The following is a 16,559-nucleotide window of genomic DNA, read 5'->3' as shown; positions in this document are numbered from 1 at the left end:
TGTGCATAGCCCTTACTGGTGGTACTGCTACAATAGGACTGGCCCCCCTGGGAGTTGGGGTGAGGGGGAAGGGTTAGGTGGTGCTGTTAAACTTCAAAAAAAAAAAAGGAGAGATAAGGAGCATGGAGAAAATGAAGAACCTGCCTGAAATTAAGTGGCAACTGCCTTGACATCTTGAAGTTAAAGAGGTTTCATCAGACTTTCTGAGCCCAGGCACCCAGCCCCTCTTACTTCCTGCCCTGCCTTTTCTTCTTTCTCTTTAGGAGGTAAAGACCCCAGGCCTCTCCTCATTCCGCACCCTCACCTCAGTGCTCTGTCAACCTCTCAGATTATCTCCTGCTTGGTTTATAACCAACCTTTGCTCCACACTTTATCCTCAAATCTTTTAGTCTGTCCTTTGCTAGGTGTTGGGGAAAAGGTTAATTAAGCCTCAGAAAACACTCAGGACTCAAAACTTATTGTTCTGAGTAATAACTTATTGTTCTGAGTAAGTCAACAGCCTAAGTGCTCATAAACATTTCAGGTCTTTCTGGACACTGCCCATTTTCTAGCGAGATTCCAAAGAGTGCAATAGAAACAGAATAGCTGAGACGTCAGTGGCCTTCCTCTTTCTTGTCCTATCAGAAGGAAGCCTTGTCACTTACCTTTGCCTCCTAACAAGCAGTGCAGTCCGTTTCCCGGGGAGCCTCCTTTCTCTTTCTGGAAGCCTGAGCAGTTCAGTGTTTGTCACCTTTTTCTAGGGTTTCCTGCAGTAAAATTTTCTGGAACAGGAAAAGATCTGAAGCTAGGAATAATGTCTTTCAGTTTTTAGCTTCTGGAAGTACTTTTTCTGTGAAAGATACAATTCTTGAAATTTTTATCTTTTGACTAAAACTATTTGCTTTCTTAAAATCTCATTTTAAAATAATTTGTCTCCTCCCCTCCATGTAACTCTTCTTAGAATTATTTGTTAACTATAGATTTTTCAGTACAGTCCTGTTTGACAGGTTTTTTTTTTGTTTATTTGTTTGTTTTAAAGATCTACAGCTGGGAGTGACCAAAGAATATCTTACATTAATTCTTACTAAAGTATGAGTGAATAGGAACTCCCAATTTCCTTTTTATTCTTCAAGGAGAATTTGTTTGTCATGCCACATTAATTTTAATTGGTAAATTTAAAGCATCAGTTTTGATGGCCTTTTTGGGGGGTTGTAGATCAAGCTCTGAGAAATATGAAGGAAAGAAAGACCTGTATGGCTTCTAGTTCCTTCTATCCAGATGAGATGAGAAAAAGATACTACTTGAAATTTCTTAGAAATGGAAACTCAGAGAAACCCAGGTATATTAGTTTTCTGTTGCTGCATAACAAGTTACTACACACTTAGCAGCTTAAAAGAATAGCTATTTTTTATCCCAGCATTTCTGTGGGTCCAGAGCTATTTAGGTTATCTGCTCAGTATTTCACAATGCTGTAGTCAAGGCGTCAGCTAACAGTGTTCCTTTCTAGAGCTTTCCAGTAGAAGAAGTACTTCTCTAAGTTCCTGTGATGGTTGACAGTATTCAGTTCCTTGTGGATGTATGACTAAGGTCCCCAGTTTCTTGCTGACAGTCAGCTGAAAGATACTCTCCCCTCCTAGAGGCTGCTCAGTCCCATACTGTATGTCCCTGTATGCAGGCCCTTTCACAGAATGGCACTCACTTCTTTAAGGGCAGCTAGAGAATCTCTTCACAGTTGGCCAAGATGAAGTCTCACACAGCATGTGCTGAGTGACCTTCCCAACACCATTTCCATATTCTGTTGGTGAGGAACAAGTCACAGGCTCCATCCCCACTCAAGGGGAGGGGATGACACAAGGGTGTGACCAGAGGGGTAGAGATCATGAGGCCGTCTTAGAATTCTGTGCACCATGCCCTTTTGCATCTCTGATTAAGATTCTTGGCTAGAGAATCTTGGCCATATTAGATATGTAAAGCCAAGCATAAAAAGTCCAGAGTCTTCAACACACATGTTTAAAAGCAGCATTATTCACAATAGCCAAATGGTGAAACAACCGAAAAGTCTATCAGTGGATGAATGGGTGAACAAAATGCAGTGGATATATACAATACGATATTATTTAGCCTTAAAAAGGAAGGAAATTCCTTCCTTTCATATGCCAGAACATTAGTGAACCTTGAAGACATTATGTTAAGTGAAATAAGCCAGACTCAAAAAGACAAATATTGTATTTTTCCACTTATATGAGGTACCTAGAGCAAATTTATAGAGATATAAAGTAGAATGGCAGTTTCCAGGGGCTGGGAGGAGGGGGAATGAGAAGTTATTCTTTAATGGGTATGGACTTTCAGTTTGGGAAGATGAAAAAGTTCTGGAGAAGGATGATGTCAGTAGTTGCAAAATAATGAGAATATACTTAATGCCACTGAACTGTGCATCTAAAAATGATAAAAATGGTACAGCTTATGTTGTGTATATTTTACCACAATTAAGTCCAGAGTCCTTAGGCTGACTGGACAGCATACCCCTAAGTACAAGGCTCTGTTTCCGGTTTTATACAGGATGCTGGGAGGAGCAGGAGGGGAGTGGTAAGTTCCTCTCTTCTGTATTTATTACTTCTCGTCAAAAGAAAATAAGATAGGACAAAGTCTTGTGACAAACATTAATTGATTTTTGGTAATTACTTAATAGTAATGGATTTGTTGATGAGTCCTCAGCAGAGGCACGTTCCCTGTGCTATGGGAATATGGAGGGAAAGGGCAGCTTGAAACTCCCTGCATTTTCTTGTTTACAGCTGTAATTCTTACTTTAAGTGCACACTGTAGTCACCTGATGAGTATTAAAAAGTACTGATTTTGGGGTCCAGCCCCCAGGTAGTCTGACTACATTGGTTGAGGTAAGGGCCCTGGACATCAGGATTTGTGAAAGCTCCCTTGATGATTCTAATGTGCAGCAACGGTTGAGAGCCCTTTTGTTATAAGAACAGGCTTCCCTGCAGTTGAATCCAGAAATATCCACTTTGACAGTCGGAGAGCAGTACTCCTTACAGGCAGTGAAAGGAACTATTTACCATTTCTACCTAATTACCATGCAGCACAATGATGATTATTCATATCATTGAGTTTGTCAGATTAACTTCCTTGTAAGTGTTGGTTGTTTTCAACATTTGATTATTAAACTCTGTTCTTCGATGCTCATGGGAATAGGATCATCTGCACACTTTTATGAAAGGGGCAGAGGAATGTTTGTTGTAAGCATGAAGTGATAGGAAACATGATTAAATTACAACCGTGCTCCATTACATGGGCAATAGGGTAAGGGAGTTGACAGGAGAATGTCATGTTCATTTTCTGATGACCAAGGAATGACCTCATCTTTCTCATGCTAGTTTCTCAAATTATAACTTGTGCATTTATTAGGTATTTTTTTCTTGTTTATCGCTCAAAATGTTTTTGGGAGAAGGAAATAGATGCTTCCCCTGCTTACTATCTGTGCCTGTTTCCTAGGTGACTGATGTTTCCACCTCCACTCTGGTCTCTGTACCCATGATTTTTAAAGGAGGAGAAAGGATTTGTGTGTCCTTTAGTATTAATTTTGTGGAGTTCCTATTATATGCCAGACACAATTCTAGGTTTTTGGTGTCAGAATATGAATAAAGCATAGTCACACTCTTGAAGGTCACCGTTTCTTTGAGGAAATTTAAATTTATTGCAATCTTTTGGGATTAACATTATAAGGTGTACAAAGGAGGGAGGGAGCACACTTTGGTTAGTGGTGTTAGGGAAACCTCCATAGAAGAGGTGACCTTGAGCTGGGTTTTGAAGGAGGAATAAACATCAGGGAGACAAAGTGGCCTGACATATTTGGGGGCCTGCAAGTAGTTCAGTGGGCCTGGGGTACTCTGGGCATGGGGAGGCCGGCCAGGCACGGGGGCTGGATTGACAGGAATTTTACCAACACTGTGAAGGGGTCCCCCTAAATAAAAACAGGTGTTAAGTATAGCAGTTTTAGAGCTCTTCTAACTGGAAGGTTTTAAAGTTGCTGGTAACTTGCTTACCTACAACAGGAATATATGTCTCTTATATAACATATTTTATATGCCAGGTGCTACTTTTAGAGCTTTATATTGATAACTAATCTAATTTTCATAGAAATCCAGTGACTTGTAGATTGTGTTATTGTCATTTTAGAGCTGAGAAAACTCGAGATTAAGTGACTTGCCCAGGGTTCCACCATTGGTAATGAGAGAATTAGGAATGAGACCCTGGCATTATAGCTCTTGTAGTCTTAACAAACATGCTTTACAATATGATTTTTACAGGTGTATATAATAAAGCTATGAAGTATCACGTAAGTTAAGTTGCCTTGACCTTTGTGTTCACAAGAAATCCCTGATAGATAAGAGGTGCTGGCCCCTGCTTTGCACTAAGCCTTACGCAAAGAGGTCTGCAAGACACGTCCTATGACCCAGCAAAGACAAATAGTGGCCTCTCGTACATACACAGCACTAGAGGAGGAAGATTGAGGGCCCAGCCTAACAAAAACTAACAAACAAAATAGAAACAGAAGCATGGATACAAAGAATAGACTGACAGGTCTCAGAGCAGAGGGGTGGGTGGAGACGATAAAAAAGCAGGTGAGGGGCTAGCCACAGAACACGTGTGTGTAACTCATAGCCACAGACAACAGTGAGGTGCTGACCAGAGGGAAAGGGGGATGGGTGGAGGTGGGCAAAGGGAAGGAAGATGGAAACATCTGTAATAATGTCAACAATGAAAATAAAGTTTAGAAAAAAGAACTGCCAGTGGACTTTGATAAATTGAACTTCCCGAAGCAATTTAGAGGGCAAGAATTTATTGCTTCAAAGAATGTGGACTAGGTAAATTGGGGGTTTAAAAGGATTATCTGTGCTGCCACTAAAGGTATCAGCTGGAGATCCAACCTATCTGGAGGAACTTTGAACTGAGCACAGCAGCCTGACAGTGCCTCTTTGTTTCTCCATGGTTTTCAGAACTTTTCCCACCCCACAGAAAACCCATTATTATCACTGCCATTTATTAATTACTTGCAGGCACCTTATCTTAGTTAATATGCATAATATTTCTCTGTTTATGATTACCATGCTCTGTTCATAGAGGAGAAATCCAAGGTTCAGTCAAGGTAAGTGACTTCTCCAAGGCCACACAGCTCAGAAGTGTGGGAAAGCTGGGCTTTTAACCTAGGGTTTTCTGACTCCAAAGCTATACACAGATTTCATTTTTTAAGTGAACTTTTTATTGAGTACACAAATCATAGAGTGAACACACCCACGTATCCACCAAACAGATCAGGCAGTAGAACATTACCAACACCTCAGAGGTCCTTTCAGCTCCCGTCCAATCCCTGCCCATTGTCTACCTCAAAGGAAGTCACTGTCAGTACCAGTATTATCATAGAATACTTTCGGCCTATTTTTGAACTTTATTTTAATGGAATTAGTAAATATGTACTCTATAGAGTTTGGCTTCCTTTGTTTGTATAGTAAGATTCACTTACATTATTGTACATAGCAGTCATTCATTAATTATTATTGTTAGGTAGCATTTTATTGCATGACTATACCACAATTTATGAATTTACAACTATTGATGGTCATTTGGTTGATTCTGGTGTTTAGCAATTTTGAATAAAGCTTCCATAAACATGCTTGCACATGTCTTTTAGTATATTACTATGATTTATGATGGGTATATACTTAGGGTGGAATTGTTGAGTAGTAAATTTTTTTATTGAATTTATTGGGGTGACATTGGTTAATAAGATTAGATCTCAGGTATACAATGCTGTAGTACATCATCCGTATTTTGTATTGTGTGTTCACCACTCCACGTCAAGTCTCCTCCCATCACAATTTATCCCCCCTTTACTGTCTTCTACCTTCCCACCCCCTCTTCCCTCTGGCAATCACCACATTGTTGTCACATTTAATGTAAATTGCCAAATAGTTTTCCAAAATGATTGAACAAAATAGATACTTTCACCAGCAATGTGTGAGTTAACTTACTCCACGTTCTTGTTGGCTTTTGGCATTGTCGGTCTTTCTCATTTGAACCATTCTGGCGAGTATGTTGTGGTATCTCACTGTGATTTTGGTTTGCTTTTCCTTCATAATTAACAAGTGTTAGCATCTTTTAAAGTTTGTTATTTTCAAGGGATGTCTGCTTTTTCCCATATATGTGTATCTTTGTGTTGGTCATTTGAAGGTAATGTGTCTCTTTTCTCCAAATGTTTTATAAATTTTCATCTTTGTACTTGGTTTTCAGTAACTTGGTTCTGATGAGACTAGATACAGTTTTCTTTATATATGCTTTGTGTGGAGTTTGTTGTGCATATTGTCTGTGGCTTGAGGTATTTTCATTGATTTAAGAAAGTTCTTGAATATGATACCTACATGTATTGTTTCAGACCAATTTTTTTCCAGTCTTTGGGGGCTCAGATTACACATATGTTCAACTTTTCTATTATGTATATCTCCTGTGTTTTGTTCTGTTGTTGTCACTCTGTTGTCCATCCCAGATTCTCTCCAATATTCTATCTACATATATTCTACTTGCCTTTACATATTCGGTTTCTAATCTTCTGCTATGTCTTACTAAATTTTAAGCCCATTTATTGAGTACCAAGCTTCAGATATTATGTTTCAATTCTAGAATCTCTATTTTGATTTTTAAGAAATATTTGTTTTCTCCACTGACATTCTCCATTTTGTGCTTGATTTCTTTAAACATATCAACTATAGTTATATTAGCACCTATGTCGAGTATGTACAATATTTTGATCTACTGTCTTTCTATTTTTTTATTTTTTCCCTTGCTGTTCATTGATCTTTTTTGTGATATGCCAGGTAATTTTTGATGTCATGCCAGATACTCTCTACAGAAAAACTGTAGAGAAAATTTGTCTTAGATTTTGTGAGCATCCCACAGAAAATATTTACCTTGTTTCTGGCAGACAGTCCAGAGGCAAATCGCTTAATCAGAACAGGGATTTGTTGTTTCAGAGTTGGTTTTCAGCCTTTTTGGGAACTGGCATGGTTTGGTTAGCCTTTATTTTCAGGCTGCATGCATCCCTTTATGTTCCACCCAAGTCCTGGGTGTTTACCAGGATCTCTCCCACATGATGTGTTTTGAACATTAACGTTTCTCTTCCAAACCCTTTGGCTTAGTGCTGCCTACAAATGAGCAAATGCCCTGAAGGGAAAAGTAGAGGTGGATGTCAAGCTCATGTTCTCTTGCTGATATGGATCATCACATCATTACTTTGTTGATAGGTCTCCTATGCTTTCAAACAGATTTGTTAATATATATTTTCACTGCCTTTTGTAGTTGTTTTGTATAAGCAGGGACAGTTTGCTTATACTAGCTGGCCTATCATAGTTTTAGGAGAAGTTGCAAAGTTCACACTCCTAATTATTTCTTCATGCTGCTTCTTAAACAGAAAATTCAATACAAAGACCCACTCCTCTAAGAATTTATAATCTAATTTGGAGAAAAACTCATAAATATAACTTTTTTCTAATATAGAATATTACAGTAAGCTGAGTTAAACGTATCTGGGAGCTCTTTGAAGTCATGGGCCATGCTTAATTAATTTATGACCTAAGTAAATGCTTGGTAAAATTGTTGAATTGAATGGGTATGAATACGAGTACACTAGGATTTTGGAATAGAATAAAAAATTCTGTGAGATACAGTGTCTAGGCAGGATTCATTAGAACATAAAGGATTTCTTGCTAGATGTGTTGGCAAGGTTTTGATGGGTTGAGGGGAGAAGAAGCTAAGTAGAGGAGAAAGCATGTGCTAACCCTGAAGATAAAGTTGACCAGCAGAGGAGATAGTGAGGATACCAGCCTATCTGTGACAAATGATTTTTTATGACTAAGGACTAGATGGATATAATAGGGCCATGTGGTTGGAAAGGGGGAAGACCACACTTCAGGACGCTGTTTTCTTCTATGGGCAAACGGACGGGTTTTCAGAGTGCAGTTGACCCTTGAATAGCATAGAGGTTAGGGGCACTGACTCCCCTGCACAATCAAAAATCAGAATATAATGTTTGACTCTCCCCAAACTTAACTACTAGTAGCCTACTATTGACTGGAAGCCTTAGTGATGACACAAACAGTGGATACACAGATTTTATATATGTATTACATACTGTATTGTTACTATAAAGTAAGCTAGAGAAAAGAAAATATTATTAAGAGAATCCTAAGGAAGCGAAAATACATTTACAGTATTTATTGAAAAAATCTGCATATAAGTAGGTCCATGCCATTCAAATCCATGTTGTTTAAGGGTCAGCTGTACTTCCATGGAATGTTAATAGAAGTCAAGTAAAAAAATAAATCAATAAATAAGAAAGACATTGAGCTTTGGGAAACATTGGTTTAAACAGATTTGTTTACTGCAAGATTTCTTTGAACCTTTAAAGTATGCATTATGAAATTCCAATACAGGGATGTGTGGGCACTGAGGGAACATTTGCTGGAATGATACGTGTTATGAAAGGCCCACAAAAGCTGGGGCTCGGGGGGTATTCACATTTCTCCTACTTGCACTTAAGTGTGTCTAGCAGAAGTATTTTCTCAGTGCTTATTAACTGAATGAATTGATTTTAGTGGATGAAGGAAGAATTAGATGAAGGTGAAGTCAGTTTTTTTGGCAAGATGAACCTGATATGGTGGTATAGGATGGTCTGTAGGGGGATGCTGCTAGAAGCTGAGATACAAAAAAGAAGCTGTTAAGGTTGTCAAGACCTAAGATTTTTTTTTTTTTGACTGGGGTACTGTGGTTGCCATCCTTGAAAATGGAAACCATTGGATAAAAGTGATATTTATAAGGAGAAATGACAAGATTGACAAGAATTGACAAGATTTGGTGATAGATTAGATCACCAAAGTGATCTTCCCTTCTCTGAAGGAAGAGGGAAGTTCTTAAGGTACTCAGAGTCTGGATGGCTCTGAGTATGATGGGTTCACTGTATGGAAGAAGGAATTTCTGTACAGGACTTTGTTCTGTTTCCTTCAGGTAGCCTGATGATCTGATGGATGTGGTCATGAAAGAAGGGACTATTTCCATGACATTTCACCTTATGTATGAGAACTTGCTATGCGGAAAAAGATGACAAATTTTCAAACAATAAAGCTCATGATGAGAGTTTCAGTGAAAAATACATTAAAAATACTCTATTTAAAAATAAATCACACTGAATTTGAGTGAGGGCAAATATTTTGTGCAAAGACTCTTAACCCACAAGGCAACAAGTTTTCTAGTTCATTGATTCTGTAATAGCTACATATAAAATATGCAAATGAAAACATTTGAAGTGTATAGCTATGAAGATTGAGTAATTATTTATAGCTACTTCTTTTCTATAGAAAAAGTAGACTAGTCTAGTATTATCAACTAGTGGGTCTTGAATTTGGTGAATAAAAAGGCTGTGAGATTGCAAAAATAGGTTGTCTAGTCTAGACACACTAAGAGGCAAAACCTAAGCACAGGATAGTGGTAAGGATTAAATAATATATAAAATAACTAGTGCCATAGGCATTATGCATACCTACATACATCAGTGAATGATCTGTGTTGTAGTCTTTAAATACACCTTCTATCTACAACCAGATTTTCTTTCCACCCAAAGTCATCTATTCAGTAGTAGCGCATCTAGGAATCTTGAGAGATGCTACATTTGTGATGAAGGAAATTAGAAGTGATAATCAGCCCTGGTGTAATAATAATTACCAAAAAGTATTCAAAAATATTTTCAAAGATTTTTACATGTAAATGATAGTAGTTACAATGGGCAAGTGTTGGTGGGGCTAGAAAAAAATTTTGTCCTGCTGGAAAAGTTATAAGTAGATAGGTAGTTGTATCAAGACTCAAAATGAAGTGAATCTAAATAACAAAACATAATTTTTATTCATCATAACTAACATATCTTTTCTATTACACTAGTGAGAAGAAGCTCATTACAGATGCTCTTAATAATAATCAATTTCTGAAGAGACTGGATCCTCAGCAGATCAAAGACATGGTGGAGTGCATGTATGGAAGAAACTACCAGCAAGGGAGTTACATTATCAAGCAAGGAGAGCCAGGAAACCACATCTTTGTGCTGGCAGGTGGGTTTCACAGATGTTTCCAGTTATCTGTAACAAATATTTTGCCTATTGTCTTATGATTTTTGCAAACATTTATAGAAATGCAAAATAATTTTCTGTGTTTACAGGAAATATAACAGATCGAGCTCATGAAATAGTAACATTGCTGATCAAATCATGATGACGATAATACTTAACATTTACTGAATACTTTCTGTATGTCAAGCGTCCTACTGAGCACTTCATAGAGATATCCCATTCATTTTCTCATCAACTCTGTGAGGCAAAAGTTGCATCTCCATGTTACTAATGTGGACTGTGTCACAGAGAAGTTAAATAACTTGCCCAGGGCCACACAGCTCCTAAGTGGTGGAGGTAGGACACAGACTCGGTGATCAGGCTCAGGGCCACACTTTGAGTCACAGTGTCACTCACTCAACAACTCCAAGAAGGTGTTTCCATTCAAAATACTCTGCTTTTGTTGACATTTTTAGGTCATTGTACCAGGAAAAAGAAAATGGTTACCTTTTTTGGAGTTGTAAAATACTTTGGCTATATACCATAATTTGAAAGATAATTTGGGTATAGTGTAGCCAACAAATCAAATGGAGTGCCTTAAAATTAAAACTGATGTTTTAGAGCCATTCACATGGCTTTCTTTACATATGATCACTTGAACATGCTTAACATGCTGGGAAGATTATAATGGTTAGATAGGCAAATGGTTTATTTCTCAAATGCATGTCAAATGCATAAATCTTGTAGTGGTACACAAAATCTCTTTTATTTGTCTTAGATAAAGAAGCAAAAATGATCTGAATAGGGCTTATGGCTATTGAACACCCTGTCAAATTCTGAATTGCACCAACTTTTTGAGTTTTAAGGAAAACAGTTAAATTGGCTTACTCAGATGGAATGGTGACTTAAGATATGCTGTGGCCTTCTATTTTGCATTTTAGTTCATGGCAATCTAAGCAATGCTTATACATTTTTTATTTTTAAATTACTTTTATTATAGCCTCAAACTTATATACAAACACAACACCAGCACATGTGGACATATCTTTAAAACAAAAATACCAAAATAAATGTATAAGCTGAATATTAACTAAAATTACAGACTACTAAAATTTAAGTTAACACTAATGTGAGAGATGCTGTAAAGTTCACTAAGTCACTTTTTACAGTTGGTCTCTAAGTTTGGCATGTTCTAGCAAACAAGTGCTAATCCAGTGATCTTGCCACTTCTCAGGAAATGCTTCTACAATTCTGGTTGACTTTGGGTGTTCAGTGTGGGACAGAAGTTGCCCATCTAAACAAATAAGCATGTGTTATTCTATGTATAGTATGTAAAAGGTTGTTTTCATATACTTTGATTCTTTAAACAACCCAGTCTCATAATTATTGATTTATTATTTGCCATCTACATCTTTGTAGACAAACTTAAAATTCTATAGCCCTTTCCAAGTAATTATTTTACCCAAGAAGTGAATTATAGTCTTCATTTATGCAACCTTCAAGATTTTTAAAAATTATTTTATTGTTGTTCAATTACAGTTGTCTACATTTACACCCTACCACTTCCCCCCACCAGCCAAACCCACCCCCCTCCCTTGGTTTTGTCCATGTGTCCTTTATAGTGGTTCCTGAAAAAGCCTTCAAGTTTTTGAGGACAGGTAATCAAGAGTAATTTTTCCCTCTTCCAATTTTTTTCTTGGCCATTTTACTTCTAATCTAGCAGTACTAGAACCTTCTGGCAAGAGAAGATAGGTCATTAAGTCAGTAAATATTTATGGAACCTACTAGGAAAAGATAAGAAGCTCATGTCAGCCCATCTTGTTCCTTTCCAGTGAGTGACTCTGGTGGAAGGCTCGGGCAGAGAGGAGTTGGAGCAGAAGGCAGCATCAATACAGCCATTCTAACCAGGGCCCTAGCACACAGGGAAATGAAAATGGGGCAGTTTATTTGAATAAATTATGTGTTATCTGAGAACTGAATTATCTGATTTAATTGATTGAGCAAATTAATTTGTTAATTAAAAATCTCCCCCTCATAAAATATAGCATCTAATGGTGAATTATATTTAGCATAAACTTTTGATATTCCATATATCTTCAATATTGCTCAAGTCCAATGAGACATAACCAATTAGAAAAAAATTGAAATGCATTAAAATCTATGCTACCAACTTGACAGTACCATTAAGTGTTCTCAATGGAATAGAATTTAGTTGTAATGAGAAATTATTAATTTTTTCATAGTTAATTTGTAGGATTTGGAGCCAAAACAGAGTTCACTTATTGATAGAATATAAATTCTTTCAAAATCAATATCTTTTCTGATTTGTTCACTTCATCTCTGGCACCTGGATCAGTTCCTGCATCGGAACTGCACCATTACTACTCACATCAGATTTGTTGACTGGACGGACAGAGATGATCCAGTGCTACTTAATAGTGAATCAGAAGGAATAATCCTAATAAGAATATAGGGTTTTCTTTGCATACTTTTTTGGTTAGGTTAGGTTTTATTTGCATTTGTTCAGAGGGAAAGGAGAATCGAATCTTCAGGGGTAAAAAAAAAAAAAAGAAGCGTGAAGAGGTACCTGAAGTGCTGCCTCTGCCTTCCTCCAGTCTTTGCCTAAATGAAAATTGGTTTCAACCCCTTTTTTATTTTTCATAAGACTTTATTTTTAGAGTCTTTTTCATTTTATAACAATATTAAGAGGGAAATATACAGGTTACCCATATGACCCTGCCCCCACACATGCATAGCCTCTCCCGTTATCAACATTACTCACCAGAGCAGTACAGTTAAAAAATTTTAATTTAATTTTTGTTCCAAGGATGCACTTATATTAACATATCATAATCACCCGAAGTTCATAGTTTACCTTGGGCTTCACTCTCAGTGTGATTCTATGGATTTAGACAAATGTATAATGGCATATATTGTTCATTGTAATATTATATAGAGCATTTTTATTGCCCTAAAAATCCTGTTTTCTGCTTATTCATCTCATTCACCCCAGCCCTGACACACTGATCTTTCTATTTTTCCATAATTTTTCCTTTTCCAAAATGTCATACTGCTGGAATTGGTTGCTTTCACTTAGTAATATGCATTTAAGATTCCTGTATGTCTTTTCATGGCTTGATACCTCATTTCATTTTAGCATTGAATAATATTCTTTTGTGTGGATGGACCACAGTTTGTATATTCATTCACCCACTGGAGGACATATTGGTTGCCTCCAAGTTTTGGCAATTAAGAATAAAGCTGACATAATGTTGGGAACCGCCCTGACTGGTATCAGGAGCTGAAACCCCCACCTAGGCTAAGGCTAAGGGAACACCCTTGGAACCGTAAGCCAGCAAGGAGACAAAAGCTTATCTCCCTGGCAAGCCTCCAGGTTAAAAAGGTGTGTACACCAATAGATATACCACTGTTTTGCAAAGATTTCAACCTTTCACCCACTTTTTCCCAAACATAAATGTCTAACATCGCTCTATCAGGAAATGAAGGACAATATTTTCTTATAGATTGCAAAAGCTGAACCAGATGCTTTTCTTTCACCTTATATTTTGCTTCTTTAAGAACTTGTAATATACGCAGAAAAGATTTTTGCCCTTTAGATAAGTTACAACCCATGTTTACCTTCCTTCTCCCTTTTTTTTTAAAGAAAAACCTTACTTTTATTTATTTTTAATTGGCCAAAATAAATCACCTGATTACTTTTTTCAAGGCAAATCATTTGTTTTTCCAAACTTGAGAATTAAATTACTATTTACCCAATTATAGGTGGTCTTGAAGAGAAAAATGACCTAGAAAAGAAAGACCTACTTCCCTGAAAATTCAATGCATCCTACGACATGCCCGAGAAAGAGTACGGGGTCGTTGGCCCTTACCTGGGCTGTTAGCGCGCAAATCCACCCGAAGTTGATGCGCTGTCCGCAGCGATGGCTCGTAGCCGCTGGTTCCAAGTGGTCTCGAATGGGGTCCCACCTCTGTGGTCCCAAATCGCTGCCCCACGTTGGGCGCCAGCTGTTGCATGGGTCCCCGGCCAGCAGTGACCACAGAACGCTGTGGATGGCTCGACAAAAAACACGCAAGAAAAAAAAAAAACATGCACAGAGACAAACTAGTTTCTGTGGGGAAGTAGGGACAAAATGGCCACCCCCCCTAGTGGGGAGCGCGCCGATTTACGGCCCATACCTGCTTTTATTGGGCTCATTTTGCATAATAATTCAGGTAAAGTACAGTACTCATTAGGGGGAAGGAAGGAATCATAGAAAACAAGGAACCCTGCCGGTCTATTTTGAGTCAGGGTAAAAGAGCTGTAAGACTTCAAACTAACTTCCTCCTTGGACCCTTCTCATTCAACTGAGAGCATTCTAAACAAAGAAGGTTTCACAGTAATTTACATATTCTTTCTTAGGCCTGATCACCCGGGGAATCCGCCCTTTTCAGCACAGAGCTGCACCACCCTGTCATTGTTTCAGGCTTAGATGGAGCAAGGGAACTAAGGCAACCAAGAGATAAGGAGATTTTTCTCCCAGATGATGAGAACTCAGGCTATGTCAAAGCCAAGGAGCGAGGGTCCATCACCCCCTTTTGCTGCAGGCCCCCAAGTCCTTCTTTTGGGGGGCCTCCCAAAGTGATCGTGCCTGTCTTAAGTCATTCCCCCCTTGGGGAATCTTACCCGTCTTTGGCTAACCGACCAAGCTTTTTGGGGTTCAGTTATGAATAAAGCAGCAGAAGCAGTGCTCCTGCCAGGGAGATAAGCTTTTGTCTCCTTGCTGGCTTACGGTTCCAAGGGCGTTCCCTTAGCCTTAGCCTAGGTGGGGGTTTCAGCTCCTGATACCAGTCAGGGTGGTTCCCAACAACATAAAAATCTGTGTGTAGGTTTTCGTGTGGATGTAAGTATTCCATTCTTTTAGGTAAATACCAAGAATCATGATTGCTGGATTGCATGGTAAAAGTATATTTAGTTTTGCAAGAATCCACCAACTGTCTTCCAAAGGGGCTGTACCATTTTGTAGTCTCACCAACAATGAATAAGAGTTCCTGTTGCCCCATGTCCTTGTCAACATTTGGTGTTGTCATTTTCCTGATTTTGGCCATTCTAATGTGTGTAGTGGTCTCTTTGTTATTTTAATTTGCATTTCCCTATAACGTTTGTTGTGGACCAGCTTTTCATATGCTTACTTACAATCTGTGTATCTTCTTTGGTGAGTGTGAAGGTCTTTGACCCATTTTTCAGCTAGGTTATTTGTTTTCTTAATGTTGAGTTTTAAGAGTTCTTTGTATATTTTGAACAACATTCCTTTATCAAATGTGTGTTTTGCAAATCTTTTTTCTCCCAGTCTGTGACCTTTTTCAAGCATTCTTCTTAATGACTTCCATTTACTAATTCATTTCATTGAATGAGGGCTTAGACACCTACAGAGGCTTTGTAAAGTAACTTCCCTGAGGACACACAGCCAGCGACTAGTCAGAACCAGGCAGTCTGACTGCAGGGCCAGTGCACTTCTCAGTTATGACAGTGTAAACAGCTATGATGTGTTCCCAATACATACAGTAATTAGTGCTTTTTGTACAAGAGAATTTTTTTCATGTATTAGAATGAATTTTAAATAAAATGCTTGCCATTCATGTAACAATGATAATATTCACAATAACTAACACTTACATAGCATTTACTATGTGTGAGTTGTTGTTCTAAGTTCCCTACCTATATTAAGTTATTTATATCTCACAACAAATGCATGAAGTAAATATTATTATTTCCATTATGGACAAGGAATCTAAAGGAAAAACGATAACTCTCTCAAGAGTAAGTGGCAGCCCTGGCTGGTGTGGCTCAGTGGATGGGGCACCAGCCTGGGAACCAAAGGTTCACTGGTTCAATTCCTAGTCACGGCACATGCCTGGGTTGTGGGCCAGGTCCCCAGTAGGGGGCGTGTGAGAGATAACCACACATTGATGTTTCTTTCTCTTTCTCCCTCCCTTCCTCTCTCTCTAAAAATAAATAAATAAAATCTTTTAAAAAATAGAGTAAGTGGCCAAGCTGGTACCAGTCTGCATTTTTAACCACTTTAGTATATTGAGAGTCATAAGATATCTTAACTTTATACATTGTGTTCTTTCTGTTTATTTTTTAAAAATTTATAGAATCCAAGCAGATTTTGATTTTTTTTAATTCTACCTGATAGAGGGACGAGTAGAGGTGTCCCAAGGGGAGAAATTGCTGCCATCCATTCCTATGTGGACCACGTTTGGAGAACTAGCCATTTTATACAACTGTACAAGGACTGCGTCTGTGAAAGGTAACTGGAGGTGAAATGTTATAGCTTTAAATTGTTATACAATGTTAGAGATAATCTGGCTGAGTCATTATTGCATCCTAATTTAGTCTTTTTGGCTCCCATTGTGACCCCT

General features: G+C 38.0%; 1 protein-coding gene across 3 annotated transcripts in view; it reads left to right on the top strand.

The window, feature by feature from the left end:
• PRKG2 (protein kinase cGMP-dependent 2) overlaps positions 1 to 16,559 on the top strand; it is a 91,164-nt gene that overhangs the window by 16,953 nt on the left and 57,652 nt on the right. For all 3 annotated transcript variants that reach the window (XM_045858270.1, XM_045858269.1, XM_045858268.1), the window contains 2 exons: positions 9,973 to 10,139; positions 16,334 to 16,447. In XM_045858270.1, coding sequence (XP_045714226.1) covers positions 9,973 to 10,139; positions 16,334 to 16,447 — 281 coding nt within the window. The remainder of the gene's footprint in view (positions 1 to 9,972; positions 10,140 to 16,333; positions 16,448 to 16,559) is intronic.

This window comes from Phyllostomus hastatus, unplaced genomic scaffold, assembly GCF_019186645.2.
Source record: "Phyllostomus hastatus isolate PE091 unplaced genomic scaffold, TTU_PhHast_1.1 phas_scaffold_1674, whole genome shotgun sequence".
Classification (NCBI taxonomy): domain Eukaryota; kingdom Metazoa; phylum Chordata; class Mammalia; order Chiroptera; family Phyllostomidae; genus Phyllostomus; species Phyllostomus hastatus.
Note: the sequence above shows the minus strand (reverse complement) of the source record. Positions and strands in the feature narration are given on the sequence as shown.